This window comes from Narcine bancroftii, chromosome 2, assembly GCF_036971445.1.
Source record: "Narcine bancroftii isolate sNarBan1 chromosome 2, sNarBan1.hap1, whole genome shotgun sequence".
In the NCBI taxonomy this organism is placed as follows: Eukaryota; Metazoa; Chordata; class Chondrichthyes; order Torpediniformes; family Narcinidae; genus Narcine; species Narcine bancroftii.
Genome location: NC_091470.1, coordinates 285,161,480 through 285,174,419, shown reverse-complemented (window position 1 = coordinate 285,174,419; position 12,940 = coordinate 285,161,480). Strand labels below are relative to the sequence as shown.

The 12,940-nt window shown below is 38.6% G+C and overlaps 1 protein-coding gene across 1 annotated transcript in view; it reads left to right on the top strand.

Annotated features, from left to right (window-relative positions):
* crispld1b (cysteine-rich secretory protein LCCL domain containing 1b) overlaps positions 1 to 12,940 on the top strand; it is a 46,918-nt gene that overhangs the window by 16,514 nt on the left and 17,464 nt on the right. Inside the window, exons 2-5 of the mRNA XM_069915415.1 lie at positions 2,641 to 2,759; positions 2,854 to 2,986; positions 4,320 to 4,435; positions 9,475 to 9,575. Coding sequence (XP_069771516.1) covers positions 2,641 to 2,759; positions 2,854 to 2,986; positions 4,320 to 4,435; positions 9,475 to 9,575 — 469 coding nt within the window. The remainder of the gene's footprint in view (positions 1 to 2,640; positions 2,760 to 2,853; positions 2,987 to 4,319; positions 4,436 to 9,474; positions 9,576 to 12,940) is intronic.

Below are 12,940 nucleotides of genomic sequence, written 5' to 3'. Positions count from 1 at the left end.
TGCTGGAAAACTGATGTCAAAGGGGACTCTGAGGAAATCTGCCTCAAAGGGGGTGCACTGGCGGTACTCCAGGTGGATGGGGAGCTGTTTACGGGTGGATTTCAGGTCATTCATGGAGAACACACGATATTGGGCAGTTTGATTGACCATGTCCGCAATGGGATGGAGGGGATATGCATCTAGCAGTGTATAGCGGTCAATAGTCTGGCTATAATCAATCACCATTCTGTGTTTACTAGTGACCACCACTAGTTGAGCATTCCACCGGTTGGTACTGGGCTCGATGATCCCCTCATTCAAGATCCTCCCCATCCTCTCATTCTGCTTTAATAAACGCCCTGTCCCCTTCACTGCGTCGCCTGCTGCTTGCTGTGAATGGCTTTCAGTAGGGGGTGAAGTTCACAAGCAGTGATGGAAGATGAACACAGAGATTAGAGACCGCATGTCAGTTGGACAAGTGCGGGGTGGTGCGGGGGAGCAGGGCAGCCGGCTGGCAAATTGCGGGTTGCCGATTGAGAAGGACTCTGTGCTCCTGCTATTGAAAAGGCATCTTGTCGCCTGATCATTGCTTGTGATGTCATTGTAGGCCGGGAAGTTGATGCGGGCTGCTTTGATCCAGCACCACAGAGGCTTGTATCCGTTCCTAGTCTGGGAGCATAATGGCGGCCCCCCCATGTAGCGGCGTGGTTATCCTCGGAAGCTGGCAGTGGCCAAGATGGTGGCTCCCATGCTGTGTCCCTTCTTTCTGCACTTCGAGCATATAGCATCTTTCACCGTGCAATGTTCTTGGGGATGCTTTGGTTGGCTGCAAAAGTAGCACTTAATGCAGTAGCAGGCTGCTGGCCTGAGGACATGTGTTCCAAGATGACGGCCCCCGTGATGATCCCATGGCATTCAGAGTATGCTTCCATGTTATGGAGGGTGATCTCCAGTGATTTCACAAAGTCAATCACCCCTCTTAAGTCTAACTAACTCTGGTTGAGTAGCCCCTGGCACACGTCGTCCAACCTGATGCCTGCAACATGGGAGTCCTCTGTGTTTTGGGTGGCCGACACCAACTGGAAGTTGCATGCTCGTGCAAGTCCACACAGGGCTGGAGGAACTAGTCACTCAATTCACCTAGTCATTGTCTGCAGATAGCCAGCATGTGCCTGGCTTGTACCTCATTGACTTTCTCCCTGTACTGGTCATTGAGTATGCCCATTGCATTCTTGAGACTTTCCTGATCATCAGGAACACTATATCCGACCCAGGAGAAGAGAAGGTGCAGCTTGTTTGCCCCCGTGGCTATGATTCCAGTGGAGTTCTGCAGAAAGACCTCAAAGCAGCATCACCAGAGTTCAAACCAGTCTGAAGCTTCTGGCGTTTGTGGGTTGATCTCCAGCCTCTCAGGCTTCAAGAATTGTTTGATCTTTGGAAAAAAAAATTATTGTAAATAAAATTGATGCACTATCAATAACTTGAAAGACTAGCATTACAAACGATAGGCTTTTATTTACAATAAACTTGAAGGTCATCCTATTCTGTGACCCAGGCTTTCTGGGGAGGGGTTATGGTGTTGGAGCCATTATACAGGGTCAAGAGGGAGGAACCATGGGTTCAGTCACAGAATGGGGCAGAAGAAGATGAATGAGTGTACAGCAGTTCACCACAACTGTTTTTAAAACTTGCTTTATTATTTATTTCCATACATTTTATGGTAGGAATGTTGAACAATGCAAGGGGTTGTTGATGCAATAATTCCCATATGGGATTACAACTTTTTTTTTATACCCGTAACGAGTTCTTGTTCAATTCAACTTTTCAATAGCAAATGAAAATCAGAAAAAAAGATATAGAATAAAAATAGAAAAATGCTGAAAATATTCAGCCTGCCAGATCTCGGACCAGACATGTTATCTCTGTTTCGCTTTCCAAAGATGCTCCTGACCTTTCCAGCATGATCAAAATTTAAACCCCTGATGCTTTAATTTTCTTATCATCTCTCTTGCATCTCTGCTACTTTCTCTGTGCAGGCTAGGGGCCTATATTTTTGTCTCAATCCTAAGGCTTTCTAACTTGTTCCATTTACTGGGTTTTTAATATGTCCACAATTATTAATTGATAGATTGCTCTCAGCTTTTGTTTTTCATATAACTGGTTCATAAACTCCTGCTGGCACATTCTAAAATACAATATTTCCCTGAAATGTTCTTATTCTATTGCTTTGTTCCTTTATTTGTCATGCCAACCTTTCTCCAATAATATTCCAATTCTCAATACTGTACTTTAATTTTTGATGTAACCTTTATCCCCTATTTTCTTGAACATCTTGACCATGCTATTTCCGCAATGATTGCTGGTAGAAACGCTACAGATTTATCCTGCCTGATGCACTTTTTTTTGATGTTGTTTCTTTTATTGTCCATGTGTTTTCTGCAAAAAGAAAGTAAAATTTCTGGCTACAAGATTATCAAAGATCACTTGTCAATATTTGATATCTGTAGTGAAGCTTGGAATGTGTGTGTGTGTGTGTGTGTGTGTGTGTGTGTGTGTGTGTGTGTGTGTGTGTGTGTGTGTGTGTGTGTGTGTGTGTATATGTGTGTGTGTGTATATGTGTGTGTATATAAATATATATATTTCTTTTTAATCTGTTTGCAGACATGGGACATTGAATTGGAAAGGTCTTCAGAAGCATGGGCTTCACAGTGTCGTTGGGAACATGGACCTGGTTACCTCCTACCTTCTATAGGACAGAATCTGGGTGCACATTGGGGCAGGTATTGTATGCAAGAAGAGACCAAAATACATTTAAATTGTTTAAGATGTAGTATGTACATTTTTGCCTTCAAAAATTATATTTTGAATCCACAGATACCGGCCTCCCACATTTCATGTGCAAGCTTGGTATGATGAAGTTAGAGATTTTATATACCCTTATCCTCAAGAATGCAACCCTTGGTGTCCCTTTAGATGTGTTGGTCCAGTGTGCACCCATTATACTCAGGTATGGTTAACTTAAATTAGATCTTTTCATAGCTGCTCTATCACATAAACTTGCATGAAATTGGATTGAATGGACCTTATTTGACTTCCCAACATAAAACTGATACATGGTTGGCATTTCTACTGTAGTAGGAAATATCTAGGAAATTGGAATACCGAAAGTTCTAAGGAGGTTGTAATTAAAAATAGGAACATTTTTCACTTGTATTGTGCTTTCCAGAACATCAGGACACTCTAACATGCTCTACACCTATAACAAAACCTCTTCTTTGTAATCTAAGAAATATGGCAATCAATTTGTTTGCAGCAGACACCAATCTGTGCTGATGACCAGGCAAATTTTTTTGGATGAGAGATAAATATAGGCCTCATTTACAGGCCAACTCCTCTTCCCTTCTGAGAAGCAAGGATGCTACGATCTGAGATAAGCTAGAAAGATGTTCTTTCTTGCCTCTGATTGCTATATTTGCTCTTTTTTTGTTTCAGGAACTTTGTATCATGAAGTAAAAAAATTCCACATTTGGAATTTCAGCCCATTTTATAGCTGTCCTTGTGGAAAACAAAACTGCAATTTTCATACATTTTCCACTTGATAAATGCTCACTTTGGTTTCTTATGTTCACAATGAGCATTTTGAGTTTAATATTAAACTTAGCGGTGAGTTTCTTCACCACTGGTCATTGAGGAAGATAATTTTTGTATTGCTGGGTGGCTTCTTGTGAAGCCCTGATGTGAACAGGTTTATTCGAGAAGGCTAGAAATTCACAAGAAGCAGGATGGCATGTAGTCCACTTTTTGCTTTATTTCTCTCACCCAAAACCCATTCAGAAAGCCAGCCTGAAAGGGGAATTGGTCCTGTTTGCAAAAACTTGAAAATTAAATAATTAAACTTGGCACAATTTTTAAAAAATGAAAATGTTTTTCCTAAGGGTTACTGGAGACCATTTTTTTTGCCTGACTGGAATCAATGTTGCTAATGCTACATACGTTCCAGTAGCTTGAACAGGACTGACAATCCATGCACGTCCTATCTGTAAGTGACTTATCGATCCACCTACCCGTTTCCATTCCCTAGTTTCCCTGGAAAGAGTGTACCATCTCATGAGTTATATATCAGTCATTTTTTTGCCCTGAGGTTGTAATTCCTTCATTGACATCAATAAAACCCTTTTTTTTAAAAAAGAGGGGTAATCAATTATCCTCAATTCCAAGGCACCACCAAAGAAGAAAAAAATTGTCATAGACGTTTCTTGTATGATTCTGAATAACTTTTTAATAATGTGAGCATGTTGTCAGATGCAACAAAAGTTATTTTTATATTTTTATTCTTCCAGGTAGTATGGGCAACAAGTAACAAAGTAGGCTGTGCCATTAATTTATGTTTTAACATGAACATCTGGGGCCAGGTGTGGCAGCAGGCTGTCTATTTGGTTTGCAATTACTCTCCAAAGTAAGTAAAACTCAGAAATGGAGAAATTTGAACTTTGATTTTTATAGATTTCTGAGAAGGTGCATAAAACTTCACGTTTTTATTGGGGGAGGGGGTGGGATTGTAACAGGCCTAAGATACGCCAAATACCAATGGTGCTGATTATATTCTGGTTACAGAATTAATCGAGAAAGCGTGTGTAAATCATTTTAATGAGGTTTTATACAAATGATTATAATCATGAGGTATCTACATAATTGCACATCCTCAATGAAATATTGATTTCCATATGAAAATTAACCTGTGGGTGAGAAATTGTACCAAGTCTGAAAAAGGGAAATGTTTGAGACCATTGCCATCTTTCTGAGAGGCCTAAGCTGTCATCCACAAATAGGGTAGGATTGTTGGCTTTATTGTCCACAAAGGCTCTTCATCCTTGAGATTTTGAGTGAACACCTCATAGAGCAAAATAGTTGGGCAGCAATATGGGTTTGGGTGATGTTTAGTATTGAAGGCAGCCGGGGATATGATTTTTGAGGGAGGAATGGGATTGACCCAGAGCGAGTTGATGATTGAGTTGAGGCTTGAGATTTCTGGGGCAAAAATGGTGGGGGGGTGGGGGGAAGAGAGGGCATTGGCAGCATGATGATGGAGAGTGGAAATAGATGTGTACTGTGATTCCTTCAACAAATGTTGAAGTAAGCCTCAACCTTACAGTTAAGGTCTGTGATATTTCAATATTTTATAGACACAAAGGTTTTGTGCATGTCACATAATGTGTTTTTACATACTGTCTGATGCCACTATACACACCTTTTGGCCACATACCTTGGAGAGCCTGGAACAAATTGCAGTGCACCTAGCATCAAACTACATAGAGCAATTGCATTGTTTTACCAAAATACCATTCTCTAGTGCGCAAACATTTTACATGACACATTGAATTTCTAGGCCGGTAAGCAGTTGTGATGCACTGTTAGGCAGAATCAGACACGCACAAGGTAAAGTCAGTACAACAGGCTTTAATCCACAAGAACTTCCACAGAGCCAGGCTGGCTGTAGCTGCAGTAACTCTCCCTCAAAAATCATATCCCCAGCTGCCTTCAATACTAAACATCACCCAAACCCATATTGCTGCCCAACTATTTTGCTCTATGAGGTGTTCACTCAAAATCTCAAGGATGAAGAGCCTTTGTGGACAATAAAACCAACAATCCTACCCTATTTGTTGATGACAGCTTAGGCCTCTCAGAAAGATACGCAAGGGAATATACTAATAGGAGGGGATTTTAACCTTAATTTGGACTCAAACATGGATAAAACTGGAAAAAAGACTAACAGAAAGAACAAAGTAATCAAATTTATAATTAAATCGATGCAGGAAATGCAACTTTTGCATATATATGGAGGAAACAACACCCAAAGGAAAAGGAATATTCATATTATTTGAGTAGACATAAAACATACTCAAGGATAGACCTATTCCTGTTATCAGCCCACATTCAAGGAAGAGTTAAGAAAACGGAATATAAAGCTAGATTGTTATCGTATCACTCACCCCTGGTAATAGAGCTAGAGGACATCCACCAAGAATGTATAGATGGAGATTAAACTCCATGCTACTTAAAAGATAGGATTTTAGAGAATTAATTGAGCGACAAATTAAAATGTACTTTGAAATAAATACGGAATCAGTGAAAAATAAATTTATACTATGAAAGCATTCATCAGAGGACAGACAATAAGTTATGTAACTAAGATGAAGAAGGACTACAATCGAGAAATAGAACAGTTGGAAAGGGAAATAACAAATACAGAAAAAGAATTAGCAATAAAGGAAGATACAACTAAAAGAAAAGAATTTACAGACAAGAAAATAAAATATGAAACACTACAAACATATAAGGTGGAGAAGAACATAATGAAGACAAAACAGAAATATTATGAGCTAGGAGAAAAAACGCACAAAATACTAGCGTGGCAGCTTAAGACAGAACAAACTAAAAGAACGGTATTGGCATCAAGGAAAAAGGACAAACAAATTACATATAACCCAACAGAGATCAACGAAAACTTCAGGGAATTCTACGAACAACTCTATCAAACTGAAAACGAAGGGAAAGAAGACAAAATAGATGAATTTCTAACTAAAATTGAACTACCGAAATTACAAACAGAGGAGCAAAATAAATTAATAAAACCATTTGAAATAGGAGAAATACAGGAGATATTAAAAAAAACCACTGAACAATAAAACACAGGGAGAGGATGGACTTCCAATAGAATTCTATAAAACATTCAAAGACTTATTAATTCCTCCTCTCCTGGAAGTAATGAACCAGATTGAAAAAACACAAAACATACCAGATTCATACAAAACAGCAATAATTACAGTAATACCAAAGACTGGGAAAGATCCACTAACACCAGCGTCGTATAGACCAATATCTCTAACGCAGATTATAAGATAATAGCTAAACTATTAGCAAACAGATTGGCCGACTGTGTACCAAAAATAGTAAAACTAGACCAAACTGGATTTATTAGAAAAAGACGAACAACGGACAATATCTGTAAATTTATTAACTTAATCCATGCAGTACAAGGAAACAAAACTCCAACAGTAGAGGTTGCTTTAGACACAGAGAAAGCCTTTGACAGAGTAGAATGGAATTATTTATTCAAAGTACTACAAAAATTCAACCTACCAGAGAAATATATTAATTGGATTAAAGCATTATATAAGGGACCATTGGCGAAAGTGACAGTAAATTGATACATATCAAAGCAATTTAAATTGAGCAGATCAACAAGGCAGGGATGTCCACTATCTCCCTCAATGTTTGCTTTAGCAATAGAACCACTAGCAGTACTGATAAGAACAGAAAATAAAATACGAGGGATAAAAATAAAAGAGAAGGAATATAAAATCAGTCTATTTGCAGATGACGTTATAATATACTTAACAGAACCAGAAATATCAATAAAAGAATTACATAAGAAATTGAAGGAATAAGGAGAAGTATCGGGATCAACGCAAATAAAAGTGAAGCAATGCTAATAATGCGGATTTCACAAAGTTTAAGGAAGAATCACCATTTAGATGGCAAACACAAGCAATTCTATACCTAGGTATACAACTAAATAATAATCTCGGCCATCTACATAAACTAAATTATCAGCCATTAATTAAAAAATTACAAGACGACTTAGAGCACTGGAAAGACTTACCACTAACACTGATAGGAAGGATAAATTGTATTAAAATGAACATCTTCCCAAGGATACAATACCTATTTCAATTCACTTAACAGTGAAATTCTTCAAGGAGCTAAAGAAAATAAGGAAATTCTTATGGAAAGGGGGGAAACCGAGGATAGACTAGATAAATGAACAGAATGGTACAAACAAGGAGGCTTACAACTACCAAACTTTAAGGATTATTATAGAGCAGCACAATTAAGATACCTATCATATTTTTATCAAACAAGGGAAAAATCAGATTGGACCAGATTAGCGCTAGATAAAATAGGGGAGAAGATACCTGAGCATATACTCTATAAGTGGGATGAAAAATTGGTGCAAAGTAGGAATTCACCAGTATTTCACTATCTGCTCAACATTTGGAAGAAGATTCACATAGAAAGGAATAAAATAAGTTATCAACTACCAAAATTAATATTGACACAAAATCAACTAATCCCTTTCACAATAAATAACCTTTCCTTTAGAGAATGGGAGAGAAAAGGGATCAAAAGAATAAAAAATTGTTTTTTTGGGAAATAAATTATTATCTTTTGAACAAATGAAGGACAAATATAATATAACTCGCAATACAAGGTTTGCATACCACCAACTGAAAACCTACATGAAGGACAAATTGGGAAACAGTCTGAGGTTATCAGAAGGAAGCAATTTTGAATATGTGATTACAGACACAATGATAATTTAAAAAATTTATAACAAACATGTACATCAAACTGCAAGAAAAGGAGAACGAGGAAACTAACTGTAAACCTAACAAAAATGGGAACAAGATCTAAACATAAGATAAAGAATGAAACATGGGAAAAGCTATGTTCTGGAACTATGAGAAATACAATAAACACGAGGTTATGCAAGATACAATATAATTGGTTACACAGGCTATACATCACACCCCAAAAGTTAAATAAATGGGACCCAACAGTATCAGACAGATGTTTTCGCTGTAGAAAGGAAACGGGAACAACAATACATGCAATTTGGGCATGTGAGAAAGTGGAAAAATTTTGGGAAGATCTAAACCAGATATTAAATAAAATCACAAAAAGCAATATACCAAAAAACCCAGAGATCTTCCTTCTAAGTAATATAAGAAATAAAGAATTTGGACTCAATTTGGATGGAGCACAAAAAAGATTTATTATGATAGCCCTAGCTGTAGCAAAAAAATGTATTATGTCAACCTGGAAATTAGAAGACAACTTGAGAACACAACAATGGTACATAGAAATAAATAAATGTATTCCATTAGAAAAAATAACATATAATTTAAGAAATAACATCACAATATTCGAACAAATATGGGAACCATACATGCAATACGATAGAGAAATCCTGCCATGAACCTCCTCCACCTAAAATGACAGAAGGAGAAGACAATGAAATGAACTGACTCAGTATTTAAAAGTAAAAGATAAAAATTTCTTGTTTATTTTATTAAGTGATGACATTGTTTAACGGATTTAATGTATCTTATAGATTGAACTTTGAATAAATGGGAAGGGGGGAGAGGGAGGGAGGGAAGGGAGGGGGGAAAAGGGGAGAAAATGACACTATATATTCAAGAGAAAAATGTCTGTATGTATTTTGGCCAGTATGGTTTATTGTGTGAAAAATAAAAAATAAAAAAAAAACAATAATGGCTCCCATTTTTTCACAATTCCAGTCAATGATAGAAAAGGGATAACAAAAAAAAATAAATGAAGAGTGAATGATATTACAATTGTGTTGGATAAATTATTGTGTGATCTAATAAATATTCCTCTGTAAAATATGATTTAAATATTTATTTTCAGGGGAAACTGGTGGGGCCATGCACCTTATAATCATGGACCTCCCTGTTCAGCGTGCCCTCCAAGCTACGGAGGGGGCTGTAGGAATAATTTATGTTACAAAGGTATGTACTATTGTCTTTCTTTGCTTTATAAATCTTTAATATCATAGCTCACACTTGGTGTAAATATTCTAAATAACCTTGCTGCAAATTCAGTCACAATTTCCTATACTTGAGTAAATGCTTGTACAATTCAGCTATTTGCTCTTTTGATTTGTATTGTTTGCCATGTGTCTTGAATGGAGATTACAATAGTTCAAATGTAGGGGGGAATATTCAGCTTTGTGTTTAAATAATTGTGTCAAGAACAGTATTTAATTCAATAATATCAGAATCAGGATTTATTGTCATGAACAAGTCATTAAATTTGGTGTTTTGCAACAGCATCTTAGTGCAAGCATACATATTATAACCATCTTATGACAATTCTATAAAAAATAAAATAATAATAATAATGGTTCATTGATTATTCAGGAATCTGATGGCAGCGGGGAAGAAGCTGCCCTTGTGCTGCTGAGTGCTCATCTTTAGGCTCCTGTACCTTTTTTCTGATGGTAGCAGAGTGAAGAGGGCATGGCCTGGGTGGTGGCGGTATTTGAGGATAGGGGCTGCTTTCGATGTTGTAGGCTGAGTTAACAACCCTCTGGAGTTTATTCTTGTCCTGAGAGTTGCTGCCTCCATACCAGGCAGTCACGCAATCAGCCAGGTACACCTATAGAAGTTTGAGAGTTTTCGGTCACCTCACAAAGTATAGCTGCTGCCAAGCCACCTTTGTAATTGCATCAATGTGCAGGCTCCAGGACAGATCCTCAGAGATGTTGACATCCAGGAATTTGAAGTTCTTGACCTTCTCCACTACTGAGCCCTCAGTGAGGACTGGGTTGTATTCCCCTGACTTCCTCCTGATGTCCACAATCATCTCCTTGGTTTCGCTAATGTTGAACTCAAGGTTGTTGTCAATACCCTATTTAACGAGCTGATCTATTTCCCTCCTGTAGGCTTCCTCATTGCCATTTGTGATTCTGCCTACAACAGTCATTGGTGTATAACGAGTAGAGCAGCGGGCTAAGCATGCACCCTTGGGGTGTACCTGTGTTGATGATCAGCGAGGAGGAGATGTTGTTTCCAATTCGATCTGACTGTGGTCTTCTGATGAGAAAGTTAAGGATCCAGTTGCAGTGGGTTGGGGGGGGGGGGTACAGAGGCCTAGAGTTTGTAGCTTCTTAACCAGCACTGAGGGAATAATAATATTGAAGGCCAAGCTGTTGTCAATGAAGAGTGGCCATGTGTATGAGTTGCTGTCTTTGAGGTGATCCAGAGCTGAGTGGAGAGCCAGTGATATTGCATCTGCTGTGGAGCGATTGTGATGATAGGCAGATTGCAGTGGGACCAGATCTCTACTTAGGTACATGGTAATTCTGGCCATGACCAGCCTCTCAAAGCATTTCATCACAGTAGAAGTTAGTGCTACTGGGCTGTAGTCACTGAGGCAGCTCACAATACTCTTCTTGGGTTCTTAGATGATTGGTGCCCTTTTGAAGCTAGTGGGAACCTTTGACTGCCACACTGAGAGGCTGAAAATGTCTGTGAACACTCCAGTTAGTTGGGTGGTACAGATTTTCAGTACCCTGCCAGTGCCTGATGCCTAGTGAGGGTTCACCCTCTTGAATAATGTTCTGATGTTACCCTCAGAGACAGATATCACAGGGTCCTCAGCCTTTTCAGGGATTCTAGTAGGCACTGTTTGGTTCTTCTCAAAGCAGCATTGAAGGTGTTCACATCATTGGGTAATGAAGAATCACAGCCATCTATAGTGTTTGCCTTCACTTTGTAGGCTGTAATGGCCTGCAGCCCGTGCCATAGCTAGCATGTATGACAGGGAGTGCAGGCTATTTTAAGCAGTGTTGAAATAAAATTGAATCAGTGCTTGAAACTGATCTTGAAATTTAGGGAGAGCATTGGACAGAAGAATTAATTTTGAATTGTTTTAGTAAAGGGCAGGCACAAATATAGTGATTGAAATTACTCTTCTGTACATCTTTGAAATGCTGTATTTAACCTAGCTGTACTCCATGCATGTGCAATCAATGTTTGTGTTTAAAAGCAAAAACAAAAGAAAATGGTGGTGGGCAGCATTTGTGGAGAAAGAAGTAGAGTTAAATTTGAAGGTTCAGATGGACAACAGGGTGAATGTGAAAAGGATATTTTCCTTTGAAAGAAAAGCTAGATCTTGGAGTTATTTTAAAAATAAGGAATAGCCCATTTAAAACAGATGCGGTACTTCTTTAGGGTCACAAATCTTTGGAACTTGCTTTCTCAAAGGAAGCAATGCTTTTGAATACTTTAAAGGTACATTCTTGATAAGCAAGCAGTTGAAGTTTATGGGCTGGTGTGGTTGGCAGGAATGCAGATTTGAGTTGAATCACTTCTAAAGACTTTATCTCTACAGATACATGACACTATTACTATATGGTCAGTCACGTTGTATTGATTAATGGAGCAAATGGTCAATGCTGAGTGACTATTCTTGCTCATAATTTGGACAGTTATTTGTAAGTTTAGAAATCCTAAAGCACTTTAGGTAACATTATTCCAGACACTGGATCACTTGGGTCAATTGTCTTTGAGAGAAAATGTCTTTCTTTTTAACGAATCTATGAACTTATTCCTAGTTTTGTGTTCTGCAGCTATTTATTTCTTCTGGGTCTCCTGTGCATTTGACACAGATAAGACTCCAAACATACATGTGGGTGGCTGGTGTCTATGCATACCTGGATGGCACTTGAGTAGTTTTGACTCACATGTGCACGTGGCTTTTGCATACAAGCAGAAGTCACAACACACTGTCTGCTTCATCACTGCTGAAAGGAGACGTGCTAGACAGGTCCTCAGATATGGAATCTTGTACTGGGAACCTAGCTATCTTGCAATCATCTTTAAATCAGATGGTTAACATGTCTCCAGTGAGGAAGAGAAAACTGTACCCAAGCTGGCCCTCATCCTGATGGCTACCTTTGTATCTTGCTGCATCAAGCTGTGTGTGCCTTTGATGAAGTTTTGCCTCCATTTTGTTTTGTTCCATTTTGTTGGACCTTGTCACACCATCTTACTTCTGTAGCATGGAATATCCTGGAAACCCTATAGAAGAAGGGAATAGCAGACCTGTGGGATAGTTCCTTGAGAAGACTGCCTCAAGGGACTCCAGTTTCAGGTCATTTAGCAGAATGGCTCATTCACCTACTCATCTCCAGGACTCTCGAGCAAGCCATAGGACCTTGCCTGGCTGGCAATGGGAGGGGGGCCCACTCACCACATCCTTCATGTCAGGCTCTCAGTCTCACCACATTCTGCTCACAAAAGGCTGTGGTGTGGATGAGACAATTATCCATCTACTTCTAGAGATGGTGCTTTTGCCAAGAAGGTGAGGA